Source organism: Oncorhynchus keta, chromosome 12 (genome assembly GCF_023373465.1).
Source record: "Oncorhynchus keta strain PuntledgeMale-10-30-2019 chromosome 12, Oket_V2, whole genome shotgun sequence".
NCBI classification, from domain to species: Eukaryota; Metazoa; Chordata; class Actinopteri; order Salmoniformes; family Salmonidae; genus Oncorhynchus; species Oncorhynchus keta.
The window spans coordinates 56,733,957-56,753,264 of record NC_068432.1 but is presented as its reverse complement, the minus strand read 5'-3'; the positions used below and the strand labels follow the sequence as shown (position 1 = coordinate 56,753,264).

At 46.5% G+C, this 19,308-nt stretch overlaps 1 protein-coding gene across 1 annotated transcript in view; it reads right to left on the bottom strand.

The window, feature by feature from the left end:
• Positions 1–18,941, bottom strand: part of LOC118377518 (ephrin type-A receptor 5-like) — a 225,241-nt gene extending 206,300 nt beyond the window's left edge. The window contains 2 exon segments of the mRNA XM_052458753.1: positions 11,161–11,225; positions 18,649–18,941. Of these exon segments, the coding sequence (XP_052314713.1) occupies positions 11,161–11,225; positions 18,649–18,751 (168 nt within the window). The 5' untranslated portion in view covers positions 18,752–18,941.
• Between the last annotated feature and the right edge of the window lie 367 nt (positions 18,942–19,308).

Below are 19,308 nucleotides of genomic sequence, written 5' to 3'. Positions count from 1 at the left end.
TCTGTCTGTCTGTCTGTCTGTCTGTCCTGTCTGTATTCTGTCTGTCTGTCTGTCTGTCTGTCTGTCTGTCTGTCTGTCTGTCTACCTACCTACCTGTCTGTATCTGTCTGTCTGTCTGTCTGTCTGTCTGTCTGTCTGTCTGTCTGCATTTCACTGTCTGTCTGTCTGTCTGTCTGTCTGTCTGTCTGTCTGTCTGTCTGTCTGTCTGTCTGTCTGCCTGCCTGCCCTACCTACCTACCTACCTACCTACCTACCTGCCTGCCTGCCTACCTACCTACCCACCTACCTGCCCCTACCTACCTGCCTAATGACACCTGCGGAAATGGAACCTGTCCACCCACCTGCCTGACCTGCCCACCCAGACCGCCCTGCCCACAACCCACCTGCCTGCCTGCCTGCCTACCCACCCTGCCCACCTGCCTGCCTGCCTGCCTGCCTGCCTGGGCCCCACCTCACCTGCCCACCTGACCCACCCACCACCTGCCAACCTGCCTGTCTGACAAGTCCAATGTCCTCTGCCACAACCCACCTGCCTGTCTGCCTGACCTGTAGCCTGCCACCTCCCCACCCTACCTGCCACCTGCCTGTCTGCCCACCCACCTGTCTGGAGAAACCCACCCACCTACCCACCACCCACCTACCTGTCTGCCTGCCGACTGACCTACCTACCCAAACCCACCTACCCACCTACCCACCTACCTGCCTGTCTACCTAAATTTGCCTGTCTGCCTACCTACCTGTCTACCTACCTACCTGTCTACCTGCCTGTCTGCCCACCTGCCTGTCTGCCTGCCTGCCTGGCCTGGGGCCCACCCACCTGTCTGTGATGTCCTACCCACCTGCCCACCTGTCCCACCTACCCACCTGCCCACCACCCACCTAGCCCACCTACCCACCTGCCTCTGCCTGCGTCACCCACCTGTAACCCACCTGCCTACCTACCCACCTGAGCCCTGTCTGCCTGAAAACCTACCCTGCTGAGCTGCCTATACCCAGAATTGTCCTGTCTGCCACCACCTGTTGGGAAGACCTACCCACCTGCCTGTCTGCCTACCTACCAGTCTACCCACCTGCCTGTAACCTAGCCTGTGGGACCTACCCACCTAGCCCACCACCTACCACCCACCACCACCCTGCCACCCACCACCTGCCTGTCTCACCTACCTACCTACCTCCCACAACCCACCTGCCTGTCTGCCTACCCACCTGTCACCTACCTACCTACCTACCTACCCACCCACCCACCCACCCACCCACCCTGCCTGCCTGTGCCTGCCTGCCTGCCTGCCTGCCACCTGCCCACCACCTACCTGCCCACCTGCCTGTCTGCCCACCTGCCTGCCTGCCTGCCTGCCACCTACCACCTGCCCACCTACCCACCTACCCACCTGCCTGCCTGCCGGGACCCACCCACCTACCCACCCACCCACCACCACCCTCTGCCTGCCCACCCACCCACCTGCCTGCCCACCCACCCACCACCCACCTGCCACCTGCCTGCCTGCCACCTACCTGCCTGCCTACAACCTGCCTGCCTGTCTGCCACCTACCTGTCTACCTACCTACCTACCTGCCTGTCTGCCTGCCACCTGTCTACCTACCTACAAACCCACCTACCTGTCTGCCGACCCACCCACCTACCCACCCACCTACCCACCCACCCACCCACCACCCACCTGCCTCTCTGCCCACAACCTGCCTGCCTGTCTGCCCACCCACCTGTCTACCCACCCACCCACCCCACCTGCCTGCCCACCCACCCACCCACCCACCCACCTGCCTGCCTGCCCACCCACCTGCCTACCCACCTACCCACCTACCTGCCTGCCTGCCTGCCTGCCTGCCTACCTGCCTGCCACCCACCCACCCACCCCTGCTCTGCCTGCAACCCACCTGCCTGCCTGCCTGCCTGCCTGCCCACCCACCACCCACCCACCCACCCACCCACCCACCCACCCACCCACCTGCCTGTCTGCCTGCCTGCCTGTCTGCCCACCTGCCACCTACCTGCCACCCACCCTGCCTGTCTGCCTACCTACCTGTCTCACCCACCCACCCACCTGCCACCTGCCTGCCTGCCTGCCTGCCTGCCTGACCCACCCACCCACCCCCCACCCACCTGCCCACCTGCCTGCCTGCCTGCCTGCCTGACCCACCCACCCACCTGCCCACCCACCTGCCCACCTGCCCACCCACCTGTCTGCCCTGCCCACCCACCTACCCACCTACCTACCTACCTACCTGCCTGTCTACCTACCTACCTCTCTGCCTACCTACCTACCTACCTGCCTGTCTGCCTACATTCCTGCCTGCCTGCCAGTCTACCTGCCTGCCTACATGCCTGCCTGTCTGCCTAACTGCCAACATTCCTGTCTGCCTACCTACATACCCGCATGTCTGCCTACCTACCTGCCTGCCTGCCTACATGCCTGCCTGCCAGTCTACCTGCCTGCCTACATGCTTGCCTGCCTGCCTAACTGCCTACATTCCTACCTGCCTGCCTACAAACCTGCCTGCCTGCCTGTCTGCCTGTCTGTGTGCCTACATGCCTGCCTACATGCCTGCCTGCCTGTCTGTGTGCCTACATGCCTGCCTGTCTGTCTGCCTACATGCCAGCCTGTCTGCCTACATGTCTGTCTGCCTACATGTCTGTCTGCCTACATGCCTGCCTACGTATCAGTGTGCAGTGCTGAGTCTGAGGTCTGGTTGGACCCCTGATGACACACCCAGCAGAGTAAAACACACACGCACACACACACACACACACACACACACACACACACACACACACACACACACACACACACTCAGCAGAGACCACAGAGACAAATCCTCTTAACGCTGATAAACAGGATGTAAAGTAACAGGTTGGACTCGGCTTTAAAACAGATTAGGCCTAACACACACTCACTCTAATAGCGAGTGCTTCCCCAATTCCTACTCCCTATACAGTGGACTACAGTTGACACGGGCCTTTAGGGATCTGGTTAAAAAAAGTACTCCACTACACAGTGAATATGGCGCCATTTGGGAAGCACCCAGGAAGATGTAACGAGGTGCTCTTCACAACGACTGGAGGTACGGAACACAAAGGGGTTACCCAGGACGGACCGGAGATACACAGAGAGGACAAAACATTAGGGGTCCTTCTGTAGCTCAGTTGGTAGAGCATGGCGCTTGTAACGCCAGGGTAGTGGGTTCGATCCCCGGGACCACCCATACGTAGAATGTATGCACACATGACTGTAAGTCGCTTTGGATAAAAGCGTCTGCTAAATGGCATATTATTATTATATTATTATAGGAAAACCGTCTTAATATTGAGTTACAACCCCTTTTGCCCTCAGAAAAGCTTCAATTTACCTGGGCATGGACTCTACAAGGTGTTGAAAGCGTTCCACAAAGATGCTGGCCCATGTTGACTCCAATACTTCCCACAATCCTTTGGGTGGTGGACAGTTCTTGATAAACACGGGACACTATTCAGAGTGAAAAACCCAGCAGTGTTGCCCTTCTTGACACAATCCAGTGTGCCTGGTACCTACTACCATTACCCCGTTCAAAGAAACTTCAATCTTTTGTCTCGTCCGTTCACCCTCTGAATGGCAAACATACACAATCCATGTCTCCATTGTCTCAGGGCTTAAAAATCGTTATTTAACCCGTCTCCTCCCCTTCATCTACATGTCTCCTCCCCTTCATCTACATGTCTCCTCCCCTTCATCTGCATGTCTCCTCCCCTTCATCTGCATATCTCCTCCCCTTCATCTACATGTCTCCTCCCCTTCATCTGCATGTCTCCTCCCCTTCATCTACATGTCTCCTCCCCTTCATCTACATGTCTCCTCCCCTTCATCTACACTGATTGGAGTGGTTTTAACAAGAGACATCACTAAGGGATCATAACTTCCACCTGGATTCACCTGGTCCGTCTATGTCATGGCAAAAGGTGTTCTTAATTTGTTGCATACTCAGTGTAATTGACCAGCGTCACTGGGTTAACCTTGCAATGTTTGTGTATCTATCTAGAAATGGTGATCGTAAAGTTTATTAGTGTAGGCACTGTTAGCGATCTTTACCCTCCTGTTCTCTTCTGTGTACTATACAGACTGTTCCTGTAGACAGAACAACTGTGTTTGATGATAACAGAAAGCATTTCTTAACCTGACCTTTACCTGCGTTCTTCCTCCCTGCATCTTCTGAATCCTTCACTATTTCTTTACTCACTTACTTTCACTCGTTACTCTCTGTCCTCTTGTTCACTCCTGAATGCACCCTTCTCTATTTCTTTACTCACTTCCTTTCACTCGTTACTCTCTGTCCTCCTGTTCACTCCTGAATGCACCCTTCTCTATTTCTTTACTCACTTCCTTTCACTCGTTACTCTCTGTCCTCCTGTTCACTCCTGAATGCACCCTTCTCTATTTCTTTACTCACTTCCTTTCACTCGTTACTCTCTGTCCTCCTGTTCACTCCTGAATGCACCCTTCTCTATTTCTTTACTCACTTCCTTTCACTCGTTACTCTCTGTCCTCCTGTTCACTCCTGAATGCACCCTTCTCTATTTCTTTACTCACTTCCTTTCACTCGTTACTCTCTGTCCTCCTGTTCACTCCTGAATGCACCCTTCTCTATTTCTTTACTCACTTCCTTTCACTCGTTACTCTCTGTCCTCCTGTTCACTCCTGATTCGCCCGATAGGGTTTTCCCTCAACTGGCTCCCCAGTCGCTTCGTCCACTGAAATCCCATCCGCTAGCATGCTAGCCGCGGCCTGCTAGCTGTCCAGAGCACATCGGACTGTTAGCTTAAAAGGCCCACCGGACAAATTCATATCACGAGAGGGCCACGACAGACTTTCTTCCGTCGCGACGTCCCTCCAAGGCCCTTCTGTTAGCTTGCGCTAGCCCCAAGCTGCCTGAAACCACTCACTGGACTCCTGTAATCACTCTACACATGCTTCTCCCTAACGTCAATATGCCTTGTCCATTGCTATATTGGTTAGTTATAGCCTTATTTCACTGTAGAGCCTCTAACCCTGCTCAAAACGCCTTATTTAATATTTTAGTTCCACCTACCACACATGCGGTGACATCATCTGGTTTAAATTATATTTCTAGGGACGATATCTCTGTCATCGTCACTCTAAGCACAGTTGTACCCTCACTGTATTCACATCCTACCATACCTTTGTCTGTACATTATGCCTTGAATCTATTCTACCGTGCCCAGAAACCTGCTCCTTTTACTCTCTGTTCTGAACGTACTAGCCGACCTGTTATTCGAGCCTTTAGCTGTACCCTTATCCCACTCCTCCTTTGTTCCTCTGGTGATGTGGAGGTGAATCCAGGCCCTGCAGTGCCTAGCTCCACTCCTATTCCCCAGGCGCTCTCTTTTGCTGACATCTGTGACCGTAATAGCCTTGGTTTCATGCATGTTAACATTAGAAGCCTCCTCCCTAAGTTTGTTTTATTCACTGCTTTAGCACACTCTGCCAACCCGGATGTCCTTGCCGTGTCTGAATCCTGGCTCAGGAAGACCAGCAAAAACCCTGAAATTTCCATCCCTAACTATAACATTTGCTGACAAGATAGAACTGCCAAAGGGGGCGGTGTTGCAATCTACTGCAGAGATGGCGTGCAGAGTTCTGTCTTACTATCCAGATCTGTGCCCAAACAATTTGAGCTTCTACTTTTAAAAATGCACCTTTCCAGAAACAAGTATCTCATCATTTCCGCTTGCTATAGACCACCCTCTGCCCCCAGCTGTCCCCTGGACACCAGCTGTGCCCTGGACACCATATGTGAACTGATTGTTTCCCATCTATCTTCAGAGCTAGTGCTGCTAAGTGACCTGAACTGGGACATGCTTAACACCCCGGCCGTCCTACAATCTAAGCTTGATGCCCTCAATCTCTCACAAATTATCAATGAACCCACCAGGTTCAACCCCTAATCCGTAAACACGGGCACCCTCATAAATATCATCCTAACCAACTTGCCCTCCAAATACACCTCTGATGTTTTCTACGAAGATCTCAGGGATCACTGCCTCATTGCCTACATCTGTAACGGGTCTAGGGTCAAACGACCACACCTCATCACTATCAAACGCTCCCTAAAATACTTCCTAATCGACCTGGCCCCAGTATCCTGGAAGGATATTGACCTCATCCCGTCAGTCGAGGATGCCTGGTCTTTCTTTAAAAGTGCCTTCCTCACCATCTTAGATAAGCATGCCCCTTTCAAAAATGTAGATATAGCCCTTGGTTCTCTCCAGACCTGACTGCCCTTGACCAGCACAAAAACATCCCGTGGCGTTCTGCATTACCACCGAATAGCCCCTGTGATATGCAACTTTTCAGGGAAGTCAGGAATAAATATACACAGGCAGTTAGGAAAGCTAAGGCTAGCTTTTTCAAGCAGAAATTTGCATCCCGTAGCACAAATTCAAAAAAGTTTTGGGACACTGTAAAATTCATGGAGATTAAGAGCACCTCCTTCTGGGACACTGTAAAGTTCATTGAGATTAAGAGCACCTCCTTCTGGGACACTGTCAAGTTCATGGAGATTAAGAGCACCTCCTTCTGGGACACTGTAAAGTTCATGGAGATTAAGAGCACCTCCTTCTGGGACACTGTAAAATTCATGGAGATTAAGAGCACCTCCTTCTGGGACACTGTAAAATTCATGGAGATTAAGAGCACCTCCTTCTGGGACACTGTCAAATTCATGGAGATTAAGAACACCTCCTTCTGGGACACTAAAGTCCATGGAGATTAAGAGCACCTCCTTCTGGGACACTGTAAAATTCCATGGAGATTAAGAGCACCTCCTTCTGGGACACTGTAACATTCATGGAGATTGGAGAATAAGAGCACCTCCTTCTGGGACACTAAAGTCCATGGAGATTAAGAGCACCTCCTTCTGGGACACTGTAGTCCATGGAGATTAAGAACACCTCCTTCTGGGACACACTGTAAGAGCACCTCCTTCTGGGACACTGTAAAATTCATGGAGATTAAGAGCACCTCCTTCTGGGACACTGTAAAGTTCATGGAGATTAAGAGCACCTCCTTCTGGGACACTGTAAAGTTCATGGAGATTAAGAGCACCTCCTTCTGGGACACTGTAAAATTCATGGAGATTAAGAGCACCTCCTTCTGGGACACTAAAGTCCATGGAGATAAGAGCACCTCCTTCTGGGACACTGTAAAGTTCATGGCGATTAAGAGCACCTCCTTCTGGGACACTGTCAAGTTCATGGAGATTAAGAACACCTCCTTCTGGGACATTAAAGTCCATGGAGACTAAGAGCACCTCCTTCTGGGACACTGTAAAATTCATGGAGATTAAGAGCACCTCCTTCTGGGACACTGTAACATTCATGGAGATTAAGAGCACCTCCTTCTGGGACACTAAAGTCCATGGAGATTAAGAGCACCTCCTTCTGGGACACTGTAAAGTCCATGGAGATTAAGAACACCTCCTTCTGGGACACTGTAAAGTCAATGAGGATTAAGAGCATCTCCTTCCAGCTGCCCACTGCACTGAGGACAGGAAACACTGTCACCACCGATAAAGCCACTAGAATTGAGAATTCTATTCTATTCTATCTCTGCACACATCAACAACAGTCACCCACGAAGCATCGTTACCCATCGCTCCACAAAAGCCGCGGCCCTTCCAGAGCAAGGGGAACTACTACTTCAAGGTCTCAGAGCAAGTGACGTCACCGATTGAAATGCTATTTAACGCGCACCGCTAACTAAGCTAGCCGTTTCACATCCGTTACAGTCACCCCCCTTTTGACCAGAATTATACAGAATGATGTCGTCTGCGTAGAGGTGGATCAGAGAATTTGTGTTGGTTAAGGGCAGTCAGGTCTGAGGAGAACCAAGGGCTATATCTGTTCCTGGTTCTAAATTTCTTGAATGGGGCATGTTTATTTAAGATGGTTAGGAAGGCATCTTAAAAGAATATATCCAGGCATCCTCTACTGACGGGATGAGATCAATATCCTTCCAGGATACCCCGGCCAGGTCGATTAGAAAGGCCTGCTCGCTTGAAGTGTTTCAGGGAGCGTTTTACAGTGATGAGTGGAGGTCGTTTGACCGCTGACCCATTACGGATGCAGGCAATGAGGCAGTGATCGCTGAGATCTTGGTTGAAGACAGCAGAGGTGTATTTAGAGGGCAAGTTGGTTAGGATGATATCTATGAGGGTGCCCGTGTTTAAGGCTTCGGGGAGGTACCTGGTAGGTTCATTGATAATTTGTGAGAGATTGAGGGCATGAAGCTTAGATTGTAGGATGGCTGGGGTGTTAAGCATGTTCCAGTTTAGGTCGACTAGCAGCACAAGCTCTGAAGATAGATGGGGTCAATCAGTTCACATATGGTGTCCAGAGCACAGCTGGGGGCAGAGGGTGGTCTATAGCAGGCGGCAACGGTGAGAGACTTGTTTTTAGAGAGGTGGATTTTTAAAAGTAGAAGTTCAAATTGTTTGGGTACAGACCTGGATAGTAGGACAGAACTCTGCAGGCTATCTTTGCAGTAGATTGCAAGACCGCCCCTTTGGCAGTTCTATCTTGTCTGAAAATGTTGTAGTTTGGAAATAAAATTTCAGAATTTTTGGTGGTCTTCCTAAGCCAGGATTCAGACACAGCTAGAACATCTGGGTTGGCAGAGTGTGCTAAAGCAGTGAATAGAACAAACTTTGGGAGGAGGCTTCTTATGTTAACATGCATGAAACCAAGGCTATTACGGTCACAGAAGTCGTCAAAAGAGAGCGCCTGGGGAATAGGAGTGGAGCTAGGCACTGCAGGGCCTGGATTCACCTCTACATCGCCAGAGGAACAGAGGAGGAGTAGAATAAGGGTGCGGCTAAAAGAATAAGGGTGGTCCTCTAGAACGTCTGGAACAGAGAGTAAAAGGCATCAAGGTATAATATATAATATATCTAGAACGCTTTTATCCAAACAGACTTACAGTCATGTGTGCATAAAGGATGGGTGGTTTCGAACCCACTACCCTGGCATTACAAGCGCCATGCTCTACCAACTGTGCTACAGAAGGACCAGTAATATACAGACAAAGGTATGGTAGGATGTGAATACAGTGGAGGTAAACCTAGGTATTGAGTGATGAAGAGAGAGATATTGTCTCTAGAAACATCTTTGCAACCAGGAGATGTCATCGCATGTGTGGGTGGTGGAACTAATAGGTTGGATAAGGTATAGTGAGCAGGACTAGAGGCTCTACAGTGAAATAAGCCAATAAACACTAACCAGAACAGCAATGGACAAGACATATTGACATTAAGGAGAGGCATGCTTAGTCGAGTGATCAAAAGGGTCCAGTGAGTGGAGAGGTTGTTTGGGGGTCACGGCGATTTAGACAGCTAGCCAGGCCATCGGTAGCAAGCTAGCATAGGATGGAGGTCTGTTATTAGACACCTCTTGCGTTCCTAAATGGGATTCTAAGTGTATCACCTTTTAAAGCTGCATTTCTTCCCCATGTTTCCTCCAACTACAGTGTCTGATATGCCATTTAGAAGCTCTGAGTCTCTACTTCCTCATGTTTCCTCCAACTAGTGTCTGATATGCCATTTAGAAGCTCTGAGTCTCTACTTCCCCATGTTTCCTCCAACTACAGTGTCTGATATGCCATTTAGAAGCTCTGAGTCTCTACTTCCTCATGTTTCCTCCAACTACAGTGTCTGATATGCCATTTAGAAGCTCTGAGTCTCTACTTCCTCATGTTTCCTCCAACTACAGTGTCTGATATGCCATTTAGAAGCTCTGAGTCTCTACTTCCTCATGTTTCCTCCAACTACAGTGTCTGATATGCCATTTAGAAGCTCTGTCTATACTTTTATCCAATGTAAAAACACCATTTAAAATGTTGCTACATAACACCGAATTTAGGTGGTGGGTCACGTTTGAGCCGATCCGAAGACGATTTCCTTGAGCTGAGACACTTTTCTTCGATGTGTAAATGATCAGACTATTCGTTTCACTTCTTGAAAAAAAATGTAATTGATGCAATTAACTTACGGGCCTATCAGGCTGGTCACTAGATCTCCCAGCACTCATGAGGATCAGAGCTGGCTCAGACTTCCCTCATCCCCTTCCCCCCTCCCCTCCTTTATGGAGTCAATAAGAAATGAGTGTGAGGAAATATTCTGTGTAATTAGAAGCCTGAGCTGCATGTCTCTGGAGACCATAAAAACCCTGCCTTTCCCACTCTCTGACGATGAGAGTTCTGTCTGTTTTTTAATCGCCTGGGAGATTCCAAACTTTGACCTGCTATATCCCAAACAGTACTAACAAGCATCATCCTTTGACCTGCTATATCCCAAACAGTACTAACAAGCATCATCCTTTGACCTGCTATATCCCAAACAGTACTAACGTGCTTCTACACCTGCATTGCTTGCTGTTTGGTGTTTTAGGCTGGGTTTCTGTACAGCACTTTGAGATATCAGCTGATGTACGAAGGGCTATATAAATAAAATTTGATTGATTGAAATTTGATTGATCCTTTGATTGTGAGTTTTGATGTGTTTATTCTGTTGAAACTGTAGCCGACATTGCTGGGGCTGAGCTGACCTGGGGTTGAGCTGGGTTGGGCTGAGCTGCGGTTGAGCTGGGTTGGGCGGGGCTGGGGTTGAGCTGGGGTTAAGCTGGACTGGGAATGAGCTGGGGTTGAGCTGGGCTTGGGTTGAGCTGGGCTAGGGTTGAGCTGGGGTTAAGCTGGACTGGGAATGAGCTGGGGTTGAGCTGGGCTTGGGTTGAGCTGGGCTAGGGTTGAGCTGGGCTGGGGTTGAGCTGGGCTGGGGTTGAGTTGGGGTTGAGCTGAGCTGGGTTGTGCTGAGTTGAGCTGGGGCTGAGCTGAGCTGGGTTGTGCTGAGTTGAGCTGGGGCTGAGCTGGGGTTGAGCTGAGTTGGGTTGAGCTGGGGTTGACCTGGGCTGGGATTGAGCTGAGTTGAGCTGGGACTGAGCTGGGACTGAGCAGGGACTGAGCTGGGGTTGAGCTGAGTTGAGCTGGGACTGAGCTGGGACTGAGCAGGGACTGAGCTGGGACTGATACTGATGAGGATTGGTCCAGGCAGCCTGAAAAGAGTTGGTGTGGTTTGTGTGAGCATTTATGAAGTACCACTCACCCCATTCTCTGGGTAGGCTATCCAACCAAGGTCCCCCATGACAGAGCGAGAGTCCAGTAAGTTCACTGCAGAAACACAGGAAGGACACAGTTAGTATGTAGAACACATTTGGGAAGGTTTTAAATGAAAAACACTTTTTTCACATAACCCAAATTATAGTGATCATTCAGTGAGCCACACAATAGACAGGCCTACTGGTACCTAACAGTACAGACAGACCTACTGGTACCTAACAGTACAGACAGACCTACTGGTACCTAACAGTACAGACAGACCTACTGGTACCTAACAGTACAGACAGACCTACTGGTAACTGAACAGTACAGACAGACCTACTGGTAACTGAACAGTACAGACAGACCTACTGGTACCTAACAGTACAGACAGACCTACTGGTACCTAACAGTACAGACAGACCTACTGGTAACTGAACAGTACAGACAGACCTACTGGTAACTGAACAAAATAGACAGACTTACTGGTAACTGATCTGACAGACCTACTGGTAACTGATCTGACAGACCTACTGGTAACTGATCTGACAGACCTACTGGTAACTGATCTGACAGACCTACTGGTAACTGATCTGACAGACCTACTGGTAACTGATCTGACAGACCTACTGGTACCTGATCAGACAGACCTACTGGTAACTACAGACAGGATCTGACAGACCTACTGGTAACTGATCAGACAGACCTACTGGGTAACTGATCTGACAGACCTACTGGTAACTGAACAGTACTAACAGTACAGACAGACCTACTGGTAACTGATCTAACTGAACTTACTGACAGTAACTGATCTGACAGACTTACTGGTAACTGATCTGACAGACCTACTGGTAACTGATCTGACAGACCTACTGGTAACTGATCTGACAGACCTACTGGTAACTGATCTGACAGACCTACTGGTAACTGATCTGACAGACCTACTGGTAACTGATCCGACAGACCTACTGGTAACTGATCTGACAGACCTACTGGTAACTGAACAGTACTGACAGACCTACTGGTAACTGATCTGACAGACTTACTGGTAACTGATCTGACAGACTTACTGGTAACTGATCTGACAGACCTACTGGTAACTGATCCGACAGACCTACTGGTAACTGATCTGACAGACCTACTGGTAACTGAACAGTACTGACAGACCTACTGGTAACTGATCTGACAGACTTACTGGTAACTGATCTGACAGACTTACTGGTAACTGATCTGACAGACCTACTGGTAACTGATCTGACAGACCTACTGGTAACTGATCTGACAGACCTACTGGTAACTGATCTGACAGACCTAGAACTGATCTGACAGACCTACTGGTAACTGATCTGACAGACCTACTGGTAACTGATCCGACAGACCTACTGGTAACTGATCTGACAGACCTACTGGTAACTGAACAGTACTGACAGACCTACTGGTAACTGATCTGACAGACTTACTGGTAACTGATCTGACAGACTTACTGGTAACTGATCTGACAGACCTACTGGTAACTGATCTGACAGACCTACTGGTAACTGATCTGACAGACCTACTGGTAACTGATCTGACAGACCTACTGACAGACCTACTGACCTACTGGTAACTGATCCGACAGACCTACTGGTAACTGATCTGACAGACCTACTGGTAACTGAACAGTACTGACAGACCTACTGGTAACTGATCTGACAGACTTACTGGTAACTGATCTGACAGACTTACTGGTAACTGATCTGACAGACCTACTGGTAACTGATCTGACAGACCTACTGGTAACTGAACTGACAGACCTACTGGTAACTGATCTGACAGACTTACTGGTAACTGATCTGACAGACTTACTGGTAACTGATCTGACAGACCTACTGGTAACTGATCTGACAGACCTACTGGTAACTGATCTGACAGACCTACTGGTAACTGATCTGACAGACCTACTGGTAACTGATCTGACAGACCTACTGGTAACTGATCCGACAGACCTACTGGTAACTGATCTGACAGACCTACTGGTAACTGAACAGTACTGACAGACCTACTGGTAACTGATCTGACAGACTTACTGGTAACTGATCTGACAGACTTACTGGTAACTGATCTGACAGACCTACTGGTAACTGATCTGACAGACCTACTGGTAACTGATCTGACAGACCTACTGGTAACTGATCTGACAGACCTACTGGTAACTGATCTGACAGACCTACTGGTAACTGATCTGACAGACCTACTGGTAACTGATCTGACAGACCTACTGGTAACTGATCTGACAGACCTACTGGTAACTGATCTGACAGACCTACTGGTAACTGAACAGTACTGACAGACCTACTGGTAACTGATCTGACAGACTTACTGGTAACTGATCTGACAGACTTACTGGTAACTGATCTAACAGACCTACTGGTAACTGATCTGACAGACCTACTGGTAACTGATCTGACAGAGCTACTGAATAGTACAACAGCAGTAACCAAATATAGTTGAAGTGACCTTTGCAAAATGTTGCTTAACAATCATGACCGATATGTTAAGGGCACAACGACCAATGCCTTCACCAATGAAAAGTCAACATGCCTTCACCAATGAAAAGTCAACATGCCTTCGCCAATGAAAAGTCAACATGCCTTCACCAATGAAAAGTCAACATGCCTTTACCAATGAAAAGTCATCATTCCTTCACCAATGAAAAGTCAACATGCCTTCGCCAATGAAAAGTCATCATTCCTTCACCAATGAAAAGTCATCATTCCTTCACCAATGAAAAGTCAACATGCCTTCACCAATGAAAAGTCAACATGCCTTCGCCAATGAAAAGTCATCATCAATGAAAATTCCTTCACCAATGAAAAGTCCAATGAAAAGTCAACATGCCTTCACCAATGAAAAGTCAACATGCCTTCGCCAATGAAAAGTCAACATGCCTTCACCAATGAAAAGTCAACATGCCTTTACCAATGAAAAGTCATCATTCCTTCACCAATGAAAAGTCATCATTCCTAGCATAACAAACTGTCTATTTAAAGTTTCTGAAAAGTAGGTCTTGGTTTGTTCCAGCTGATTGGCAGGCAGGCTAACAGACACTGTCTAGTACTCCAGATAGAACAGTGCCCTTAGGAAAATATCCTAATTAGGAGAAAAAGTGGAAATATGTTGTAGTGCAGGGAGATTATGTCTTTCTCCAAGAGAGGATGTAAGGAGATCCTCTTAGCGTACATCAGTAGACGAGAGGAGAACCCTTTCCCCATAGTGAAACTAAGTTTATTATTCTCATAGTCAGAGAATTCAGATGATTCATGGTGGTTGTCACCATTGAATCAAATCGAATGTTATTGGTCACATACAAATGTTTAGCAGATGTTACTGTGAGTATAGCAAAATGCTTCTATGTCCGACAGTGCAGTAATATCTATCTAACATGTAATGATTTATTCCCAGAGTGGATACAAGGATGTAAGAAGGTAGTAGTGGATTTGTTTACATTACGTTCAGCAGAAAAAGACAAATGTTTTAACAGCAAATCCTCCTCAGAGTCCCATAGAAGCAAATTAATTCGTAATAATTGTTTGAATGGACAAACTCTTTATCCATACAGTGTGTATCGATTTCAAAACACCAAGAGACATAGTTCACATGTGGGAGAGTTACGGCGTCACTTCACTTAATCACTCTGGATATATTGTGTTGAAGTCAAATCCTAGCTGTATCACACGTTATGTCCAAGAGGTGCTCTTATTTTCACCAGAGCCCGTTGAGCCCTAGTGCACTATATAGGGAATAGGGTTCTATATGGTTCTGGTCTAAAGTAGTGCACTATATAGGGAATAGGGTTCTATAGGATTCTGGTCTAAAGTAGTGCACTATATAGGGAATAGGGTTCTATAGGATTCTGGTCTAAAGTAGTGCACTATATAGGGAATAGGGTTCTATATGGTTCTGGTCTAAAGTAGTGCACTATATAGGGAATAGGGTTCTATATAGGGCTCTGGTCTAAAGTAGTGCACTATATAGGGAATAGGGTTCTATAGGATTCTGGTCTAAAGTAGTGCACTATATAGGGAATAGGGTTCTATAGGATTCTGGTCTAAAGTAGTGCACTATATAGGGAATAGGGTTCTATATGGTTCTGGTCTAAAGTAGTGCACTATATAGGGAATAGGGTTCTATAGGGTTCTGGTCTAAAGTAGTGCACTATATAGGGAATAGGGTTCTATAGGATTCTGGTCTAAAGTAGTGCACTATATAGGGAATAGGGTTCTATATGGTTCTGGTCTAAAGTGCACTATATAGGAATAGGCATGGTTCTGGTCTATATAGGGAAATAGGGTTCTATATAGGGCTCTGGTCTAAAGTAGTGCACTATATAGGAATAGGGTTCTATAGGATTCTGGTCTAAAGTAGTGCACTATATAGGGAATAGGGTTCTATAGGATTCTGGTCTAAAGTAGTGCACTATATAGGGAATAGGGTTCTATATGGTTCTGGTCTAAAGTAGTGCACTATATAGGGAATAGGGTTCTATAGGGTTCTGGTCTAAAGTAGTGCACTATATAGGGAATAGGGTTCTATATGGTTCTGGTCTAAAGTAGTGCACTATATAGGGAATAGGGTTCTATATGGCTCTGGTCTAAAGTAGTGCACTATATAGGGAATAGGGTTCTATAGGGTTCTGGTCTAAAGTAGTGCACTATATAGGGAATAGGGTTCTATATGGTTCTGGTCTAAAGTAGTGCACTATATAGGGAATAGGGTTCTATATAGGGCTCTGGTCTAAAGTAGTGCACTATATAGGGAATAGGGTTCTATAGGATTCTGGTCTAAAGTAGTGCACTATATAGGGAATAGGGTTCTATAGGGTTCTGGTCTAAAGTAGTGCACTATATAGGGAATAGGGTTCTTTATGGTTCTGGTCTAAAGTAGTGCACTATATAGGGAATAGGGTTCTATATGGCTCTGGTCTAAAGTAGTGCGCTATATAGGGAATAGGGTTCTTTATGGTTCTGGTCTAAAGTAGTGCACTATATAGGGAATAGGGTTCTATATGGCTCTGGTCTAAAGTAGTGCACTATATAGGGAATAGGGTTCTATAGGGTTCTGGTCTAAAGTAGTGCACTATATAGGGAATAGGGTTCTATAGGGCTCTGGTCTAAAGTAGTGCACTATATAGGGAATAGGGTTCTATATGGCTCTGGTCTAAAGTAGTGCACTATATAGGGAATAGGGTTCTATAGGGCTCTGGTCTAAAGTAGTGCACTATATAGGGAATAGGGTTCTATATGGCTCTGGTCTAAAGTAATGCACTATATAGGGAATAGGGTTCTATATGGTTCTGGTCTAAAGTATTGCACTATATAGGGAATAGGGTTCTATAGGGTTCTGGTCTAAAGTAGTGCACTATATAGGGAATAGGGTTCTATATGGTTCTGGTCTAAAGTAGTGTGCTATATAGGGAATAGGGTTCTATATGGTTCTGGTCTAAAGTAGTGCACTATATAGGGAATAGGGTTCTTTATAGGGCTCTGGTCTAAAGTAGTGCACTATATAGGGAATAGGGTTCTATATGGTTCTGGTCTAAAGTAGTGTGCTATATAGGGAATAGGGTTCTATATGGTTCTGGTCTAAAGTAGTGCACTATATAGGGAATAGGGTTCTTTATAGGGCTCTGGTCTAAAGTAGTGCACTATATAGGGAATAGGGTTCTATATGGTTCTGGTCTAAAGTAGTGCACTATATAGGGAATAGGGTTCTATAGGATTCTGGTCTAAAGTAGTGCACTATATAGGGAATAGGGTTCTATAGGATTCTGGTCTAAAGTAGTGCACTATATAGGGAATAGGGTTCTATATGGTTCTGGTCTAAAGTAGTGCACTATATAGGGAATAGGGTTCTATATGGTTCTGGTCTAAAGTAGTGCACTATATAGGGAACATTTTCCATTTGGGACACACAGCCTCTGAATCAGACCATTAGGCTGAATTCCTGTGGGGTTAGGGTGCTGTTATGTAGTGATGCTGTTTGTTAGGCCTAGTCATCATCAGCTGGGGCTATTCAACTGCAGCATACACACACACACACACACATGTCACATGTCACAGAACAAGAACACGACAGGATGCTCGAATGAACGAGCACACAAGAAATATTCAGAATGTCAAGAAATATAATGACAGAATGAGAAGAAATATAATGGACAGGATGTCAAGAAATATAATGGACAGAATGTCAAGAAATATAATGGACAGAATGTCAAGAAATATAATGGACAGAATGTCAAGAAATATAATGGACAGAATGTCAAGAAATATAATGGACAGGATGTCAAGAAATATAATGGACAGAATGTCAAGAAATATAATGACAGAATGTCAAGAAATATAATGGACAGAATGTCAAGAAATATAATGGACAGGATGTCAAGAAATATAATGGACAGGATGTCAAGAAATATAATGGACAGAATGTCAAGAAATATAATGGACAGAATGTCAAGAAATATAATGACAGAATGTCAAGAAATATAATGGACAGAATGTCAAGAAATTAACAGTATGTTTAGAGGTGAAAATACTATAACTACATTTAAAAGAGAATCTCCTGAGACTCTATTTTGAATATAATTTATCACAAATAGTGTCTGCATGTATGGTAGAGAGATAGGAGGGCTCATTTATGATATGTCTCCATGTGACATTGATGACGTCTCATTACATTTGCATGAACGTTTTTATAATTAAGTCCTAAGGATTACTAATATCATAGTTCCTGTCACAGAAAGAACATTTTGAAACTTTCCCCTGGCCATTACTGAATGTCACAAATCTATATCAAATTCACAGTAGCCTAAATAAGGGGAACTTCACAACCGGACAATGTCATCACTAGTCGAGCTGACCTCATGTCTGTCTGGTAGGATAATGACATGATAATGAATTATAGGCGGTAATGGCATCATTTATCACGGGATATTTAAATGCTGTTCACGCACAGTTTTCCGGTCAACCAACAAGACGGTGGGAAACACATGAGGAAAATAGCTGAACTTTCACGGCACTTAAACTAGACTACTCTATTTGTACAGCCCGGCAAGGTTTGACTAAATACAATATCTATTTGGTATATAGAATATCAAACACGGTGTCAAGAAGTTGTCACGCTGGTATTGATCCGGAATGAAATGGTCGCTTGGTGCTGTAACAATGCCTGAGAGAGAGACTCACTCTTCCTTCGCATCAATATCACTGAGACCGAGACTATTTACAAACCATTTTTAAAGCAAAATGTCAAACGTTCATAATGAGTAAAAAACGACATGTCAATTGCATTTGTGCGTCTCGCAATCTATGCTTTTTTTTGCCAACTGGCATCTTTATCAGTGTCGGGCATCAGCCTTGTTCAAAGGTGATGATTACTTTCATGGCAAGGTAATCAAAGGTGTGTAACAATCAAATGTATTGACACGTTATAAATACATGTTTTAACTATGTCCACTTACCTTCATTAGCAGGTATAGATAGAGTCCTGAGCACTGCAAGGCTGAAAAAGCACGTCCACACTTTCAAGTAAAACCGTCCACCACAATTCCACGCCAATGTCATTTTTGTAAATTTAAAATGGTGAGAAAACGAAGGCGTGATGAATGTCCCGATAATTCAGTTCAGTGCGGAAACGCTCCTAAAGTGAATCGTGGAGACATCTGTGTCCTTATTGTCCGTCTATTGAGAGATAAAAGCGTGTTTACGCGGTCGGTAGGTCCGTCTGTACGCAGGCACACGGCTCGAGAGGAGAGGAGAAGTGGAGCGCGCTGAATTTGGAGAGGCAGATGAGAGGAGGAGGAGAGGAGGAGGAGAGGAGGAGAGCTGCACAGCGCCGCCAGCCTGAAGCAGGCGGGGGCGGAGTGAACTTCAGAGCAGAGGGAGACTCCAGTGGGCATAGAGGCTCTCCGCTCCAACACTACCACATACACACAAAGAGCACTACAGCCCGTTGCCCTCTATCAAATAGTACACGAATGACCCCTAATATCAGGCACGAAACACAATAGACTGAACCAGAATACTGCGTTAAAGGAGACGTTGAATATGGAAAAATCTCATTTAAACCCAGGAAGCAGCCATTCAACTTGGCTTTCACCGGCTTTTCAAGCTTAATAATG